Consider the following 14,789-nt stretch of genomic DNA (forward strand, 5'->3'; position numbering starts at 1 on the left):
GACTTCGTAAAGACTTCATCTAGAAGTTTGGAAAGAACTGCACTCTCGGAAGTCATTCGAGCAGCAAGTACACCATTCCAACGCTCTGTCAAACTCGTTTGACACTAATTCGAGCGAAGGATGAGAAGGATGAACTACACCAAGAGAAGGATGAGCTTCATCACTTGTCACCCGACGGCGCTTCCTAGTGGCAAAATCCTCCAACTCGGAAGGAGAGGAGGAGGATGCCAAACAAGCACTAGAATTAGAAATAGGAGCAGCACCGCTGGGACCACACCTTCATCGAGACGCCAACATAGTTGCCTCGGATGCCCGAAGAGTCTCCTTCGGGGGTGCACCAACGAGCTCACCAACAGAGCTCACCGGCGGGAGCACCGGCAGCACCATCGGCAACGGAGTGATCAAGATCTTCCTGGGAAAGACGAGCGATCACTTCGGGCAAAGGAGGAGCGAGGGACGGCATCAATAGAAACTGCGGGAATCGACTTGAAGATTCACCGCCAGCAGTCGCCTTACGCTTGGAGGATTCACTAGCTGAAACCACCGCATTGGCCCCAACCACCACCGACGGAGCGATTTTCTTGCAAGATTTTGCTCTGATAAAGTTCGGGTTGATCTTGGGAGCCACTATGCAAAACAACAAAAAAACCAGCCGTATCAATCAAGAGAAATAAACGACAGCAACAGCGGGGAAACCCTAGTTTTCTAAAGCTTCTGACAAACCAACAAACTAAACCCCAAGTATCACTACTGTGCAGTTTACTCAGGGGGGAAGTGGGGAAAGAGATGAGTAATCAAAAAACTCACTTGTTCAGAAGTGGATAGAGCTGTTGTTGGAGTACGAGGAATACGGAAGCAGTCCAAAGGACGAAAGGTTGCTTTGGCACTTTAGAAAATCTAACTTGCAGAAGTCAGGATAGATGGAGAGTACCCACGAAGGCTTTAAATAGCCTCGGGTATAAGACGACGGTTGAAGGCTAAGGACAACCGACGACCCAGATCGAAATGACGCTTCGAAATCCGCAAAAAGCAAGATCAACGGTCGAAGGGATGCCACATGGAAACATGTGGAAGCGAGCACCGATGCGAGAGATACCTCCAATCGTCGCACTGCCATTAAAATAACGGATGTATTTCCGATTCATTGGAAACAGATGAATGGTATACAAAAGCAGGAAAACGTTTGAACTTCGCGAGAAGGGAAACGTGCGGACTTTGCAATAAATGAAGTAGTGGGGAAGATTAATGCATCTTCCCGAAACGCATCTTCACAATATTTCTACAAGATTATTATTCGCGAGGAATGAAAAGTTAAGTGATAAGTTTTATCATTAATACTTTGATATTCAAGGCAAGATTTTGGCAGGAGACGGGGAAATTTAGAGGCCAACATGAAAAAAGAAATGTCTATTCATTAAATTGAGGGTAAATCTTTACAAAAGGACAACTCCCTAAGCCTTTTCTTCATTGTTGCCTGAGGGACCCCGGGTCGGGAGGACTTTTCTCGGGACCATGAGAAGAGCCTTCCTCAAGAATGGCATCGGCTGAGTCCTCTACAACAACAACTTGAGACTCGGCTTGTGATTTCTCCCTCCGGAAGTGCTTGGCTCGTCATTCGGGTATGCCTCATATTGAGGGTCAGCTGGAAAAGGATCATCTTCTTCCTGGGCCCAGTCCGGGAGATCCATACCAACTTTCCCGAAGACCTCTTGGTGGCATACCTCACGAAAAGGAGCAATGTCGAAGTCAGGGATCGATCCAAGGATTCGCTCCCAAACGTCGTTCTGCCCCATGCGATAAGCTTGAATGTTGTAGAGACCTAGCAACTCGGAGAAAGGTACGCTGTTCAGGTATTTCCGAATGCACTCCTTCCGAAGCTCTGGCTTTATATGCTCAGGCTTGCTAGGGATCCCCAACTTCAGATGTTCTTCGAGCTCCCTACTATTGATTTCAAGGCTGTCACCAAACAACGTGGCAGCTGCCTTTTGCTTCCTGGCCTAGCGCTCGGCAGCAGTGACACGAATTTTCGAAGCTTCGAGGGCTTCCTTGAGGGAGATCACTTCTTCCTCATGCTTTTTCTGCAGCTCCACGGTAGCTGCAGTCAGCTGGTCTATTTCGGAATTGGCCTTGGCCAATTTCTCTTCACAAGTTTGCAAGCAAGGAGTGGTGCGACCAACCCGGCTCAATGCTTCCATGTGTTGATAAAAGCTAAACACAGCATTCCTGGGAAGGCGGAAGATATCAGAAGAAGTCATAAGAAATTATGAAAACATAAGTAAGCAAGAAGACCGGTACCTTGTAGATTGACTAACAAGGGAGGTGTCATCCAGGGCTTCAAACTCCTGGCGATCAGAAGGAGCAAGACTGAGGGAGCTCCATTCTGCAGCTTTCTCGGGATCCCGAGTAACCCTGTCGGTCATCTTCAGGGTCCACTGGGGGATGAAGACCACTCACCATCCGTCGAAGCTTTGGATTTTTTATTGGAGGGAGCATCAATTGTGTCATGCCTCCTCTTGGTTCGGGCGGAGGAAGAGACATTAGCCCTCTCCACCATTGGTTTCTTCCCTTTACCCGAAGCATCGGCTACAGGCCTGATATTCCTGATACCCCTATAAGAGGGGTCGGGAGAGGGAAGAGAAGCCTCTTGATCTACGGTCAAGACCCTGGGCGATCGTTGCTCGGCTGTCACAACGGCCCTAGCGGCCTTCACCCGCAGGCTTTCAGGGTTCATTCTGGGAGGCACTGCAAAGAAGAAGGACAAGAGTCAGAATTCAAAACATATCACTTCAGTCAAATCAAAGGATGATGGTTAGAAGCTCACAATGAGCCAAGCCCCAGTACTGAAGGATGGAGTTATACTCCACTTCATATCCATGTATCTCTTGATACCACGGAATGGATTTGATCTTTCTGATGGCCGCCTCGTCTTCTCTGGATAAGGGAAGGCCCCGGTTACTCTCGGACGAAGAAGTAAACCTCCTCCAGGTGGTTGGGAAGTTAAGATCTGATGGAGGCGCTCGACAGAAAAAGTATCGTTCGCGCCATCTTTTGTGGTTAGAAGGGCAAGTTCCTTTGACAAGGATGCTGCCCCTCCAATCAAGTTCAGCCTTATTGCGTTTGGAAAGAAAGACCCATCCGGGAGGATGGGAGATAGAAAGAACATGAAAATGTACAAAAAGAGAAAGAGATGGCGTAATGCCAAGCTCAAAACACAAACCCAAGAAGCCGACGATGAGACGCCAGTTATTGGGGAGGAGCATTCCGGGACAAATGTTCCAGTGATTCAAAACTGCGGAGAACAAAGGATTAAAAAAGGGAAAGCGAACCCCGCTTTCCAGTGCATCTATATACAGAGAAAATTCACCCGAAAGGGATGAATCAACCCTCTCATCAGGGTGGGGAGCCCTAACCTGATATGAGGAAGGAAGATCAAAATCTTGGACAGCTGAAAGAAGGGTTTCCTCATTATAAATGGAGGGAACAGAGCCAGGTCCACCATTGGACCCGGAGGTTTGAGGTTGCCTAGAAGACTCGACAATCTTGGAAGATCCAGACTCAAGAAGGACAGGAGAAGTTTCAGTTTTTCTTTCAAAACCTTTTTGAGAAACTTCAGCGAACTCCTGCCAGAGGACAGTTAGGGTTTTGTTATCACTATCCGACTGTTCGGGAGCAGGAGAATCAAAAGCATCATTGCTATTACCAACATGGGGTACCAAAGAAGCCCTATCGTCCGCCATTACTCGTTTCGAGTAAACTACAAAAGGGAAAAGACCAGTAAACTTACCGATTCGAGGAGACGGAAGCTTGAGAGCAGGAAGGCGCGAAGCAGACAACAAAGGTTCAAATTCCAGACAGGAAGAATGAAACCTACGAAGACAACGAACCGCTTTTAAAACTCCCGCACGAGTGTTCGGGAATCTGAACGATCAAGATTGATTCAAAATCAACGATCAAGATTGAAAGACGTTTTGAAAGTTTGAACTCACGAATCCGAAATAGGCGTTCAGAAACCGTCGCTTGGATGACATGAGCCACGACAGATCAACTGCAACGAGATATGTGGCCTTACACTCACAATGCTCGAGGAAAAGTGACCACCGCATTAAATGTGATATGACATTTAATGAAGCACGCAGAGATCATCACCTGACGACGAACCCAGTTAAAAACCAAGCCCTCGGGATCGACCGAACGCTTGGTCTGGGGGGCTCGTGATATGGAGAGTTTATCATCAGACCGGGTTCATACCTGGTCCGACCCTCGACCCCGGTCGAGACGGAGAAAACCTAATCTCTCCCGAGCGAACCGGATCCGGAAGATGGCTTGCTGAAGAAGAAAGCTTATTCGGCTACAAGCGTGCCCTAATCTTACTTATGGATTAGGGTAATCACCCTAATGATGGCAGACACAAACTGACGGCTGCGGATAATCATTATCGAAGGGATAACCATCGCATAACCTAAAGGTTATCTCAGGAGTCCTCTACTAGGCCAAACTAGTAGAAGTCTATCGCTCAACGGATCTAACTAATGAGATCCAACGACTACCCGAAGAAGGCTCAAGTGCATCCAACGAAGGAGATTCGAAGGTACACTCTATATAAACCTCACTACCATACAAGGTGAGGGAGGGGATCGACGGATCAATCGATCAAAAAGAATACTATCTGAGACTCAGGTTCAGATACATACTGATAGACCTAAACTATCCGCGATCTGCTATCTAGATCACCTTTCCCAGTTCTTCATTCCTTAGCTCTGTGCTTCTAGCAGAGCCGTTTGTGATTAAGTTCATCAACCGACTTAGCCTTCGGAGGTGGACTCCCGACCCCAGCGGTCGGGCCACATCTGACGCTTTCATTTTGCAGGACATCACGTGGAGATCCAAGGGCTGAGCAGATTTTGGACGCATCACTAGGGCTGCTGGAACCTTAAAACAGTGAGGAAAGAACGCTGGAACCTTTCTTCTTCTTCAAAACCTTAAGACCATAAAGCTGGAACCTTATCTCAAACTAGGACTTATTTCTTCTGCTTCAAGATTGTTCTTCTCCTTCGATCAAAAACTGGGAAATGATCTACGACTCAAGCTACTTCTTCTGCTTTCGCTTCCTGCTTCAAGCTATAAAATCTTCTTCTTCTACTTGCTGCTTCAAGGTACTAGGGCTTCGTCTGCTCCTCTGCGACCAAAGATTTTGAAATGAACTGGGAGTAACAACGGAATGCCCGCTTTTGATTGATTTGGAAAATGTAAAAGAAGTGGAATATGAATTGAACCGCGTAACTTGAACCGCCTTAAGGATTTGCACCGAACTGGTAGGCCAACCACTGCTTTAACTCATAGTTCGAAATTTCGAACCGTGTCGCCGTGTCGCTCCTTGGCGACATGGCGACACGGCCGAAATTTCGCCAAAAGTCGGGCGACTTTTGGTAGGGGTTCGATGAAAAATCGAACCCCTGTTTCGATGGGTTTTTTTGGTCATTTTGACCTGAAATTTGATGTGTAGCCTAATTTGAGGCTAATAAACACATTGGTAGTGTTATTTTGATCTAAAACATTACCTAAACTAATGTTCTTAATCGACCCATGTCCTACTATACGCGGACGAAAGCCCCGAAACTAAAAACCTAAAAACTCATAAAACCAAATCATATAAAGTCTACAATTTATTGTACAAATACTGTAATACATAATGTGAAACCCAGCCCTAACCTTGACCCGGAAACCTTGTTATTTGTAGGTCCGATGACCCGAAGTAAAGTAAGAAGTCAGCTTTGGGCCATCCCAGTGGAGGACTTGGTGTCTGGCTTTGGATCCATGAAAGTTGATGATGAAGTTCTATTTATGGAAACTGAATCTTGATGAAGATCGGATTAGTTGATGGACTTGGAGTGCTCTCTATCTTGGTTTGAAGGCATTTCTACCGATTAGGTAAGTCACTTGACTTGTGTGCAAAACCCCTTTAGGATTGGATTTGATCTGGGCCTTCAATTCCTGTTTTGGACTTCTTTGTCGGCATTGGTCGTGATTGGTCGATCGGGCCAGTCGACCAATCCACTCGACCAATGAGTGCTTGTCTTTGGCAATTAGGTTTTTCTTGCTCTATTTAAGTCCAATCTCGAGTCCACTTCGTATTTGCTGCCTCCAAACTCTTTGGAACGAACCAAAGACCTCTGCAAGTCATCTCCCTTGCATCCTTGGTGTTTTCTTGACGGATCTTCGTCGAAACTCTTCCTTTTGCATCAAAAGGTATGTCTACTCTCTCTTCTTCTCCTCCATCTTTGTTTTTCTTTCCTTTTGAGTTGAGACAGTAGAAGAGATGCTGCATTCTCTGTTGCAAACATCTCTGAACATGTTCTCATGATCATCTAAGGATTTGAGGCTAGAACAATGATCTTAACCATGATCATTGCAAGCTTTTGAAGGAATCATGATCAAACCATGATCTAATCTTGTTAAACTTCTGATTTGAATTCTGATCTCTTTGGATCTTCTATATTGATCATGTTAGTAGTTAATTACTGTGTTTTCTTTCCATGATCCATGATCTATCAATCTCTAATTGTTCTCTTCTACCATACTATGTGTTCTTCATGAAGCATGGTAGTTACATATATGGTAGGTTTTATTTCCTTATTTAGATTTATGCTTCTAAGCCTTTTTCCTTTAAGATCTAAGTATGTTTTCATGATACCTTTACCTGAAGCAATGATCCATCCTCCTATTGTTCTTGTCTTTGATTTCTATTTCGAATTCATCAAGATCCATGGATGATCTAATTATGGTAACTTTTTGTTTCCTAATTTGGATCTTGATGTCTTGATTTGATTGGTGTTTTGAGGTCCCCTATATGTTAGAATACTACTAATGTAGTTTACCCCTTGATTAGTACCCTTTTGAACCACCAAATTCGGATTTCATATCTTAAAACTCTGTTTTTTTTAGGCTATCGTCTCGCATTGGTCGATCGATTGGTCGACTGGACCAGTCGACCAATCCACTCGACCAATGGGTACAGCAACTCCAGAATTGGTCTGTGTTGGATGTTTTGGTATCTTTTCTGTTAGGGATCTTTCCTAATATGTTGTATATACTTGTTTAGGACCTTCTTCTCAAGTTTGCCAAGATCTTACTTGATTTCTTAGGATTCCTTTGCGAGTTATAAAAGGTAAGGATGGTTGTTTCCTTAATTACATAGATAGCATGAATCTAGTTTCTATATTTGAATATCATTGACATGTTTCCTAAATTAGATTCTTACAACGATATACCACTGCTGCATAACCTTGATTACAGTAGCATTGCTTAAATTGATTCATGTATGATTTACTTACCAATTATATACAAGTTGATTGTACTTATTGATTTCTTTCCATATATGAAGTTACCATATATGTGATGATATGAATTGATGCATGTGTATGCTTAAGTATGGTTTGGAAAGGAGAGGTGTCCTTTTGACACTTCTGTCCTTGGACTACTACGGGAATATTATGGGATGTTACCGGAGATGCCCTCTGGACACCTTCCTAAACTGTTGGATGACATATCTAGGATTGTCTAGTAGTGTTTGGCTAGGATGTCCTGTTATGTCAGACCCTAATCGGAGGGGTATTGAGACCGAACGACCCGTGGTAGCAATGGGGATTCATGGGCGCTCAAGACCGGTAACCAACCCGTGAGAGGACAGGAATCACATTGTGGGGGCCATTTATTGGTAGGGTTGCATATGGTTAGACTTGGGCTCACGGGCGCTTAAGACCGGTAACCAACCCGTGAGAGGACGTGAGAGCTTCCCGTTTACCATATGTGGATGATCAATAGGGTTGATGAGTCCGTAGTCAGGGACTATGAGGACTCTAGTGTGAAGGATACCGGAAAGGATCGTCAGGGACGAGGAATGGACGTATCTGGATCTACTTGATGTAACTAAGTAGAAGACTTGCATTTGGCTAGGTTTTACCCTGACATGCGCCAGTACTTATACCAAATGGTTGTGAGAGAGTGTGTTGACTTAACCCCCTGCCATGGTTTGTCCTGAGGGATGAAGGACCCATTACCAATCGGCTGCTCAAGACCGGTGAAATGATCCGTGAGAGAATCCAAGATATCTTAAATGGTTGAGGATGTGAGTGGACTTTCCTAAAGAAGTACGGTGCTATGACTTAAAGCATGTCTGCCAATAGAGACCAACATACATAGAGTTAGATTCATTCATTCATTGCTTGTCTCATATCATATTGCATTTATGTTTGTTCTGGAAATCCTGCCATTTATGTTATTATGGATTTTAATCGCTTTACCGAGTTTCTTTGAAACTCATTCCTTTATTGTACAATGTTTGTTAGACTATCCTGCAAGTACTGAGTATTATGACGGTCCCTATGAAGAAGCGCAAGGTGAAGAGGCATATCTCCAGGAAGGTGATTGCGGTTACCACAATTACACTGAAGATCCCGCGAGTGGTTATGCTCCGTACGATGCTTAGTCCGACCATTGAGTGGAAGCGTCCTTGTGCCATTTATGAGATTTACACTTATAAGGATGTTGTCTATAAAGTGGAGAACAATTTAGTTACCCAATGTACTTGCTACTGGGATTAGATTTTGTCTAGTTTATTCTCTTTAGAGCTACTTTTCCGCTGGTTGTAGAGTGGGATTTTTGCCTCACTTTACTTATCTGTTTGATACTCTGATTATATCTATCATTCTGATTCATTTATGATTCATTCTTTCTTTATTGGATCTATGGTTTATCTTCCGCACTTTTATTATGATTGTTCATGATTATGTTATTGTTTTTGTGGGAGGCTGATCACTCGATACCTGATCTTCGGGCTGTGGATCACACTCTCGGGTATGCCAGATAGGGTGACAGCAAAGGGCGGGGGGGGGGGGAAAAAAAAAGTCATCCAACCATATAAAATCTGAAACTCTCAGTACCAAGTACTGTGCCTAGGTGGATCGAATTCCTCTGACTCAGACTGTCTCCATTGATGCCCCCCCAACAAATTCACATACTCATCCCATCTCATACGATATTGAAAATTGTCTAAGTAATCATTAACTGCAGTTCTATAGCGGTCATCTTCCGCTGCCATGAGAACTCCAATTTGAGGGAAGTGAGAATAGGGCCAAGGAACGTACTGCATGCCATCAGATGCCCTTGTTGGTACGAATGACTCTGATTGTGAAAGAGGGAGAGGGACACCATAGCTCCCATGATACGAAGAACTAGAGGGGACACCATAGCTCCCATGATACGAAGAACTAGAGGGGTTACTAATTCCCATATCATACTGTCCATCTGAAGGAGGGAGAGGGACACCATAATTACCCGTAGGCCAATAACCTGATGTGGAGCCTACAGACTCATCCAAGCTCATGGACCCCATTGACGCAATCGCCGCATCCCAAGGATTAACATAGTCATGGCCAGCTCCCCTCTGATGGTGGCTCGGCCTCGTATCAGGATATTAACGACCACGCTGATAATCACCACCATGATCATAATCTTGAGTGGCATGATCAAAATGACTCTCCCCAGTGTATCTGAGTGGGGGCTGCTGTGTCTCTGGTAGTGGAACATGTATACGCTCTCCAATGCCTCCACCACCACCACCACCACCACCACCACCACCACCACTACCACTACCACCATCATCATCTCCACCAGTCTGACTAGGTGAGAGTGTGTCATCAGGATTGTTGTCCTGTGGCTCCTCCGTGCCTGGTGCCATCATCCAATCCTCATCAGCAGTGGCAGCTGCCTCGCATGTGCCTCGACCCTCTTCAAGTGGCCATATACTCACCCACATTAACCCCCGCAGCTTGAGCTAGTTTCTGGGTCAGGCCTCCCTCCAAGGTTGGTCCAATACCGGCTCACCCCCGTCCAACATCCACCGAGTGAGGGGATCTTGGTCATCTTCGGCAACATCAAATATATCATCGAGATTGATGTATTGCCTTTCATTCTCGAGCCCGCTCCCCCGGCATATTGCAGCTTCAACCTCATATTATAGCGAATAAATACGAGGTCATTTAGACGCTGGCTTCCCAACCGGTTCCTCCTCTGGGAGTGGATCATGCTAAATGTACTCCAATTCATCTCACATCCAGAGGCAGAGCAAGTATGAGACAGGATCCTGATTGCCAATCTTCGCAAGTTTGATGAACTATTGCCATAGAGATACCACCATTCAGCTGCATTATCACAAAAACATTAAGTTAGAAACTCAAAAGTCAAAAGACTCAAAACATTTATGCATCTAAGCCCTAAGGATGTAACTATATAAGTATCTAACCTGGATCCATGGTTTCTCTGCCCCGTACAGCACCAGCTCCACTAAAAGACCCAAATGCATCTCTAAACAATTTGATCTGCAATAATACAATCATTAGTATTGATTGGTTATCTAAATTATTTAAACAATTAATACAACTCACTAATCGTTTGAAATTCCCAATGTCTCACCTCATTGTGGCAAAATGATTGGACCATCTCATCTGGCTCCAACTTCATTATCACCTGTATCAGGGCATCCAATAGGTTTGTGTCCAACCCTAAATGTTGACTATATTGATACTTAGGGTTTAGAAAATATGCTGCATAATTAAAAAAGCTTAAAATTAGTACCAACTACCAAAGTACCAATACCTACAATGCTACAAGCCCACAAGTCTACAAGACTACAAGTCTACTACTACAAATCAACAACCCAGAATATTTACTTACCGGCCCTATGAAGAGGATGCATCAGATGAGCTGTCCATCGTGCATCGACAATATCTAAGAAAGCCCGATGTCCTCTAGGGTTTGCTGCCTTTATAGCATCCTTCATATGCTCAAGGGATGCATACAAATGGGGCATAGTGGGTCCCCTCAAGGAAGAGTCCACCATACGCAAGACCTTTACTATAGGATCAATGGTCTGCAACACTACAGTAACACATCTCCAAAAATCATCAGATGATATTGTGTACTGTGCGGCGCGCCCATTGGTCGTGCTGAATTATCACAAACTCATTAAGTCAATAGACAATAAATATCATACAAGATAATCATAAACTCATAATATAAATATAATAATTTATAAGATGAAATAGTAGATAGTTATCTTACTTGGATCCAGCCCAATCAAACCACTCCTGCGATGCAAACATGGATCTGAGGCCCGACTTCTTATCTTGCATGCTGCTCAAGGCGACAAAATTTGTCGCAAATCTTGTCGGACCAGGTCGCACCAACTCACCTCCACATGATCTCCGCATCATTGCCAAAGCAACGTTATGATTGTAGATGAAGTTGGTTACCTGTCTTGCACTCTCAACGGTGTTGTGGACAATGCTGATTTTTCCAATGTCCTTCAAAGATTAGGTCAATTGAATGTGCAGCACAAGGTGTCCACATAAGGTTATAATCAGTGAAGCCATCAACACTTTACCGGCCTTCTTATAGTTGGAGCCATTGTCGATGACAATTTGCACCACATTTTTCCTACCAACCTGGTCGATCACATCCCGCAGAGACCCATGATATATCCGTGGTCTTTCGTATGACCAAGTAGCATCCATCGATTTCAAGAAGACAGCTTCTCCAATCACAAGATACCATGAAGTTGATGATGGACTTTCTCGTCGGGCCGGTCCATCCATCGGACATGATGGTGCATCCATAAGTATCCCAAAAGGGTTTCATACTATCAATATACTCCCGCAGCTCTTGCTTCTCCTCTTGAAGGAGGGTGGTCATCAACTCGTAGGGTTGGGACCACTATATCCAGTGGCCCGCCACCGCAATAGTATCAATCATATTCGTATAGTATGGACCCCGTGTCGTGTTTGTCTGGGATGTGATTGTAATAAATCCACTTTGACATTGCCTTCTTTACCTTCTTTGCCATACCTTTCCATGCACCGGATATCTTGGGCTGCTTGGCCCCTTTTCTCCCGAATGTATCAGGATCTTGCTCCATGGTTGGGTCCGGACGGCGTGGATAATCGGATGGTTGCCGTGGTAGTGGCACCGAACGGTCTCGAACCTCGATGTATGAGGGGCCCGCCGACTCGTGATCCGCCAAACATGCCAAATACACCACCCCTCCCCCCGAATCGAAGGTCTAGCCCCCGTAGGCCTAGATGGACCAGCTCCCGTAGCTCTAGCTCGGCCATATCTTGCTCCCCGATGGTGCAATCGTCCGCTCTCTCGCCATGGCCCGCCGCATATCCCTCTCCTCCCCGATCTCTCGTCCACATCAACAGGATCAACATCCCTATCATCATCCGAATCATCCACATATGATGACGGCCCCCGCACCGCATCATCTAGTGCTCTGTTGACTTTCCTCCGATCATCTTTCTTCTTCCCCTTTTGTTTTTGTAAATCCCTAAGTAACTTGATTACATCTGGATGGGCCTCTGTGCATTTAGTCACATCCTTTGAACTCCCAATGATGTGACCCTTGAACCTACCGATGCCACCCGAGTATATTCTTTTGTGACAAAAATTACACTCGGTTTATTTTTGTCTCCATCAATAGCCGTACAATATTGCCATGTCGGGTCGGGCCCTCCCTCCTACCGCTGATCTCTCAAAGTTGTCCCTGACCCTGTCCTTGACCCTGTCCCTGTCCCTGTCCTCGTCCACCCTGGGAAGACCCAGTTCCCCTCTAACTCCCACCAGCAGACATGATAACTGTTGCATTCAAATAACATTAACAAATAACAACATCATTATAATTGTTTATACACATATAAACAATCATATATGAAATTATGAATATTGCATGTATGATATAATTATAAAAATAGCTGCCCATATCAAAACCGGCGATGAAGCCACATGGGCAACACAACCAACAGTTGAAAAATACTTATATAATTATTCCATAATTTTCAAAACATTTCCCCCCATTCTCCCCTATTTTTTGCATTTTCATAATTATTGATATTTTTATTAATATCAGAATATTTTTTGAAAAATAAAATAACTTATTTTTGGGTCAAAAAATATTTCGACTCCGTGAGTCCGTAAATCGGCTCACGGAGTTCCACATATGTTTTTTCTATCATCATACAACCACTGTATCACTTAAAAAGTAATCATACAAGATAATCAAAATATCATTTTTTACCCACAAAAATAAAAAAATTAAATACTTTGCGGAAAAAAATTCCGACTCCGTGAAATCGTAGATCGTCACATGGTATTCAACATATATTAATTTCAAAATCATCCAACATCATATAGCATGCATTTTGTGAAAAATTACTTGGATAAGAATGGTTACTTGTTTGACGAAAAAACTCTCGGATCGTGCGAAGGAACGGCTACTGATCGACAGAAACAACGTGATATCCGGCAACAAGGAAGCAAGATGTACCCGTAGATGTCGAAGATCGGACGAAAATATAGTGAAAAGTGCGAAAAATGAGAGAGAGAAGAGAGAGAAATTAAAAAAAATTCGAACGAAATTCGCCCGAATTTCGCCCTTTTATCGCGAGAAGTCGGCGATTTATCGACCGACTTCTCGCGATGTCGGTGTCGCTGGGGGGTGTCATATCGCCCCCCAGCGACATGGCGACATCGCCCTGTGTCGGCGATATGTCGCCGACATTTTGTACCATGGCTTTAACACTTTGATTGAGTTTTTTAATAATATAATCAATCCAGCCGGGGGGTGAAGGGGGGGGCCGGAAGAAATATGATTGGGCAGACAGGGGGGGGGGGGGGGGAAAAAGATTTTGTGGGGTATTTGGGGGGGCCCCCGCGGGTGTGTTTGGGGGTGTTTAAATATTTGATTGTTTTTTTTTTTAAAATTTATTTTTTATTTAAAAATAAATATTATTTTTTTTTATAATTAATAAATTATTGGTGTGATTAAATTTTTTTTGGGGTTTTGTTTATAATAAAATATTTTTTTGTTGGGATGGAAATTGAAAAAATTAACATTTCCAAGTAAGAGGTTAGAGTTGGAATCCTCTTGAATTTCACCTTCAATTAGGAGGTTAAACTTGGAATTCCCTTGGGACTAGGAGCAAAGTCTTGCCATAATATTTAAATTATATGTAATAGCTATCCTTGATGGTGCATCTAAGTTAGTTCAGCGAGGAAAAAAAACAACTACATACAATTTGCTCTTTATTTTATGTGGCTTTATTGTGAAGAAGTACGTTGGATAAATGTATTTTTCTATGTATTTGGTGTGATCAAACACTAGAAAAATATCTAACCATAGGTAAGGAGATAAACTAACTATCTCCCACCCTTTTCATATTTTGGCAATTATGATATCAATCACATCCAAGCTAGAAGTTTGTAATTTAAAATATGATACAACTAAAGACTGAAGACTGGTTACTTAGTTTGACAACAAGACATATAGGGTCCACCTGCAATGAGGTTATGTCTCATACTGATTGTAGTTACTACAACCAATATCTACCCAATTTTTTTTATCATAAAAATGGTTAATTTTCATCTGGACCCCCTGAGGTTTGGTTTATGTCATTTTTAGTTTAAAAAAAATGAGACTTTATATTTGCCTCCCATGTGCTATAGAAAAAGTCAATTTAAGGATAAATTATCACTTTTATGACCAATTTATCTTTATTCTTTTTCTTTTTTAATTTAAATTTTTTACATACATACCCCCACCTGCCATGAAAATTGTGACTCCCTTTTTAGTTCAAAAATTATAGAAAAGTCATTTCAAATAAATTTTAAAATATGACCAAAATACATTTATATGTTAAAATGATTCAATTACCCCTTAGCTTAAACCTTATTTGCAA

The 14,789-nt window shown here is 43.3% G+C and overlaps 1 protein-coding gene across 1 annotated transcript; it reads right to left on the reverse strand.

The window, feature by feature from the left end:
• Nucleotides 1–5,156: 5,156 nt before the first annotated feature.
• Nucleotides 5,157–10,867, reverse strand: LOC149024246 (uncharacterized). Its single transcript, XM_089143442.1, has 6 exons — nt 10,732–10,867; nt 10,471–10,601; nt 10,301–10,376; nt 10,095–10,199; nt 9,652–9,786; nt 5,157–5,176 (listed from the first exon to the last, which is right to left on the reverse strand). Exons 1-6 carry the CDS (start codon nt 10,865–10,867, stop codon nt 5,157–5,159), a joined length of 603 nt encoding a protein of 200 aa, XP_088999568.1.
• Nucleotides 10,868–14,789: the final 3,922 nt, after the last annotated feature.

Source organism: Hakea prostrata, chromosome 2 (assembly GCF_041222555.1).
Source record: "Hakea prostrata isolate BN-2017 chromosome 2, UWA_Hpros_2, whole genome shotgun sequence".
In the NCBI taxonomy this organism is placed as follows: domain Eukaryota; kingdom Viridiplantae; phylum Streptophyta; class Magnoliopsida; order Proteales; family Proteaceae; genus Hakea; species Hakea prostrata.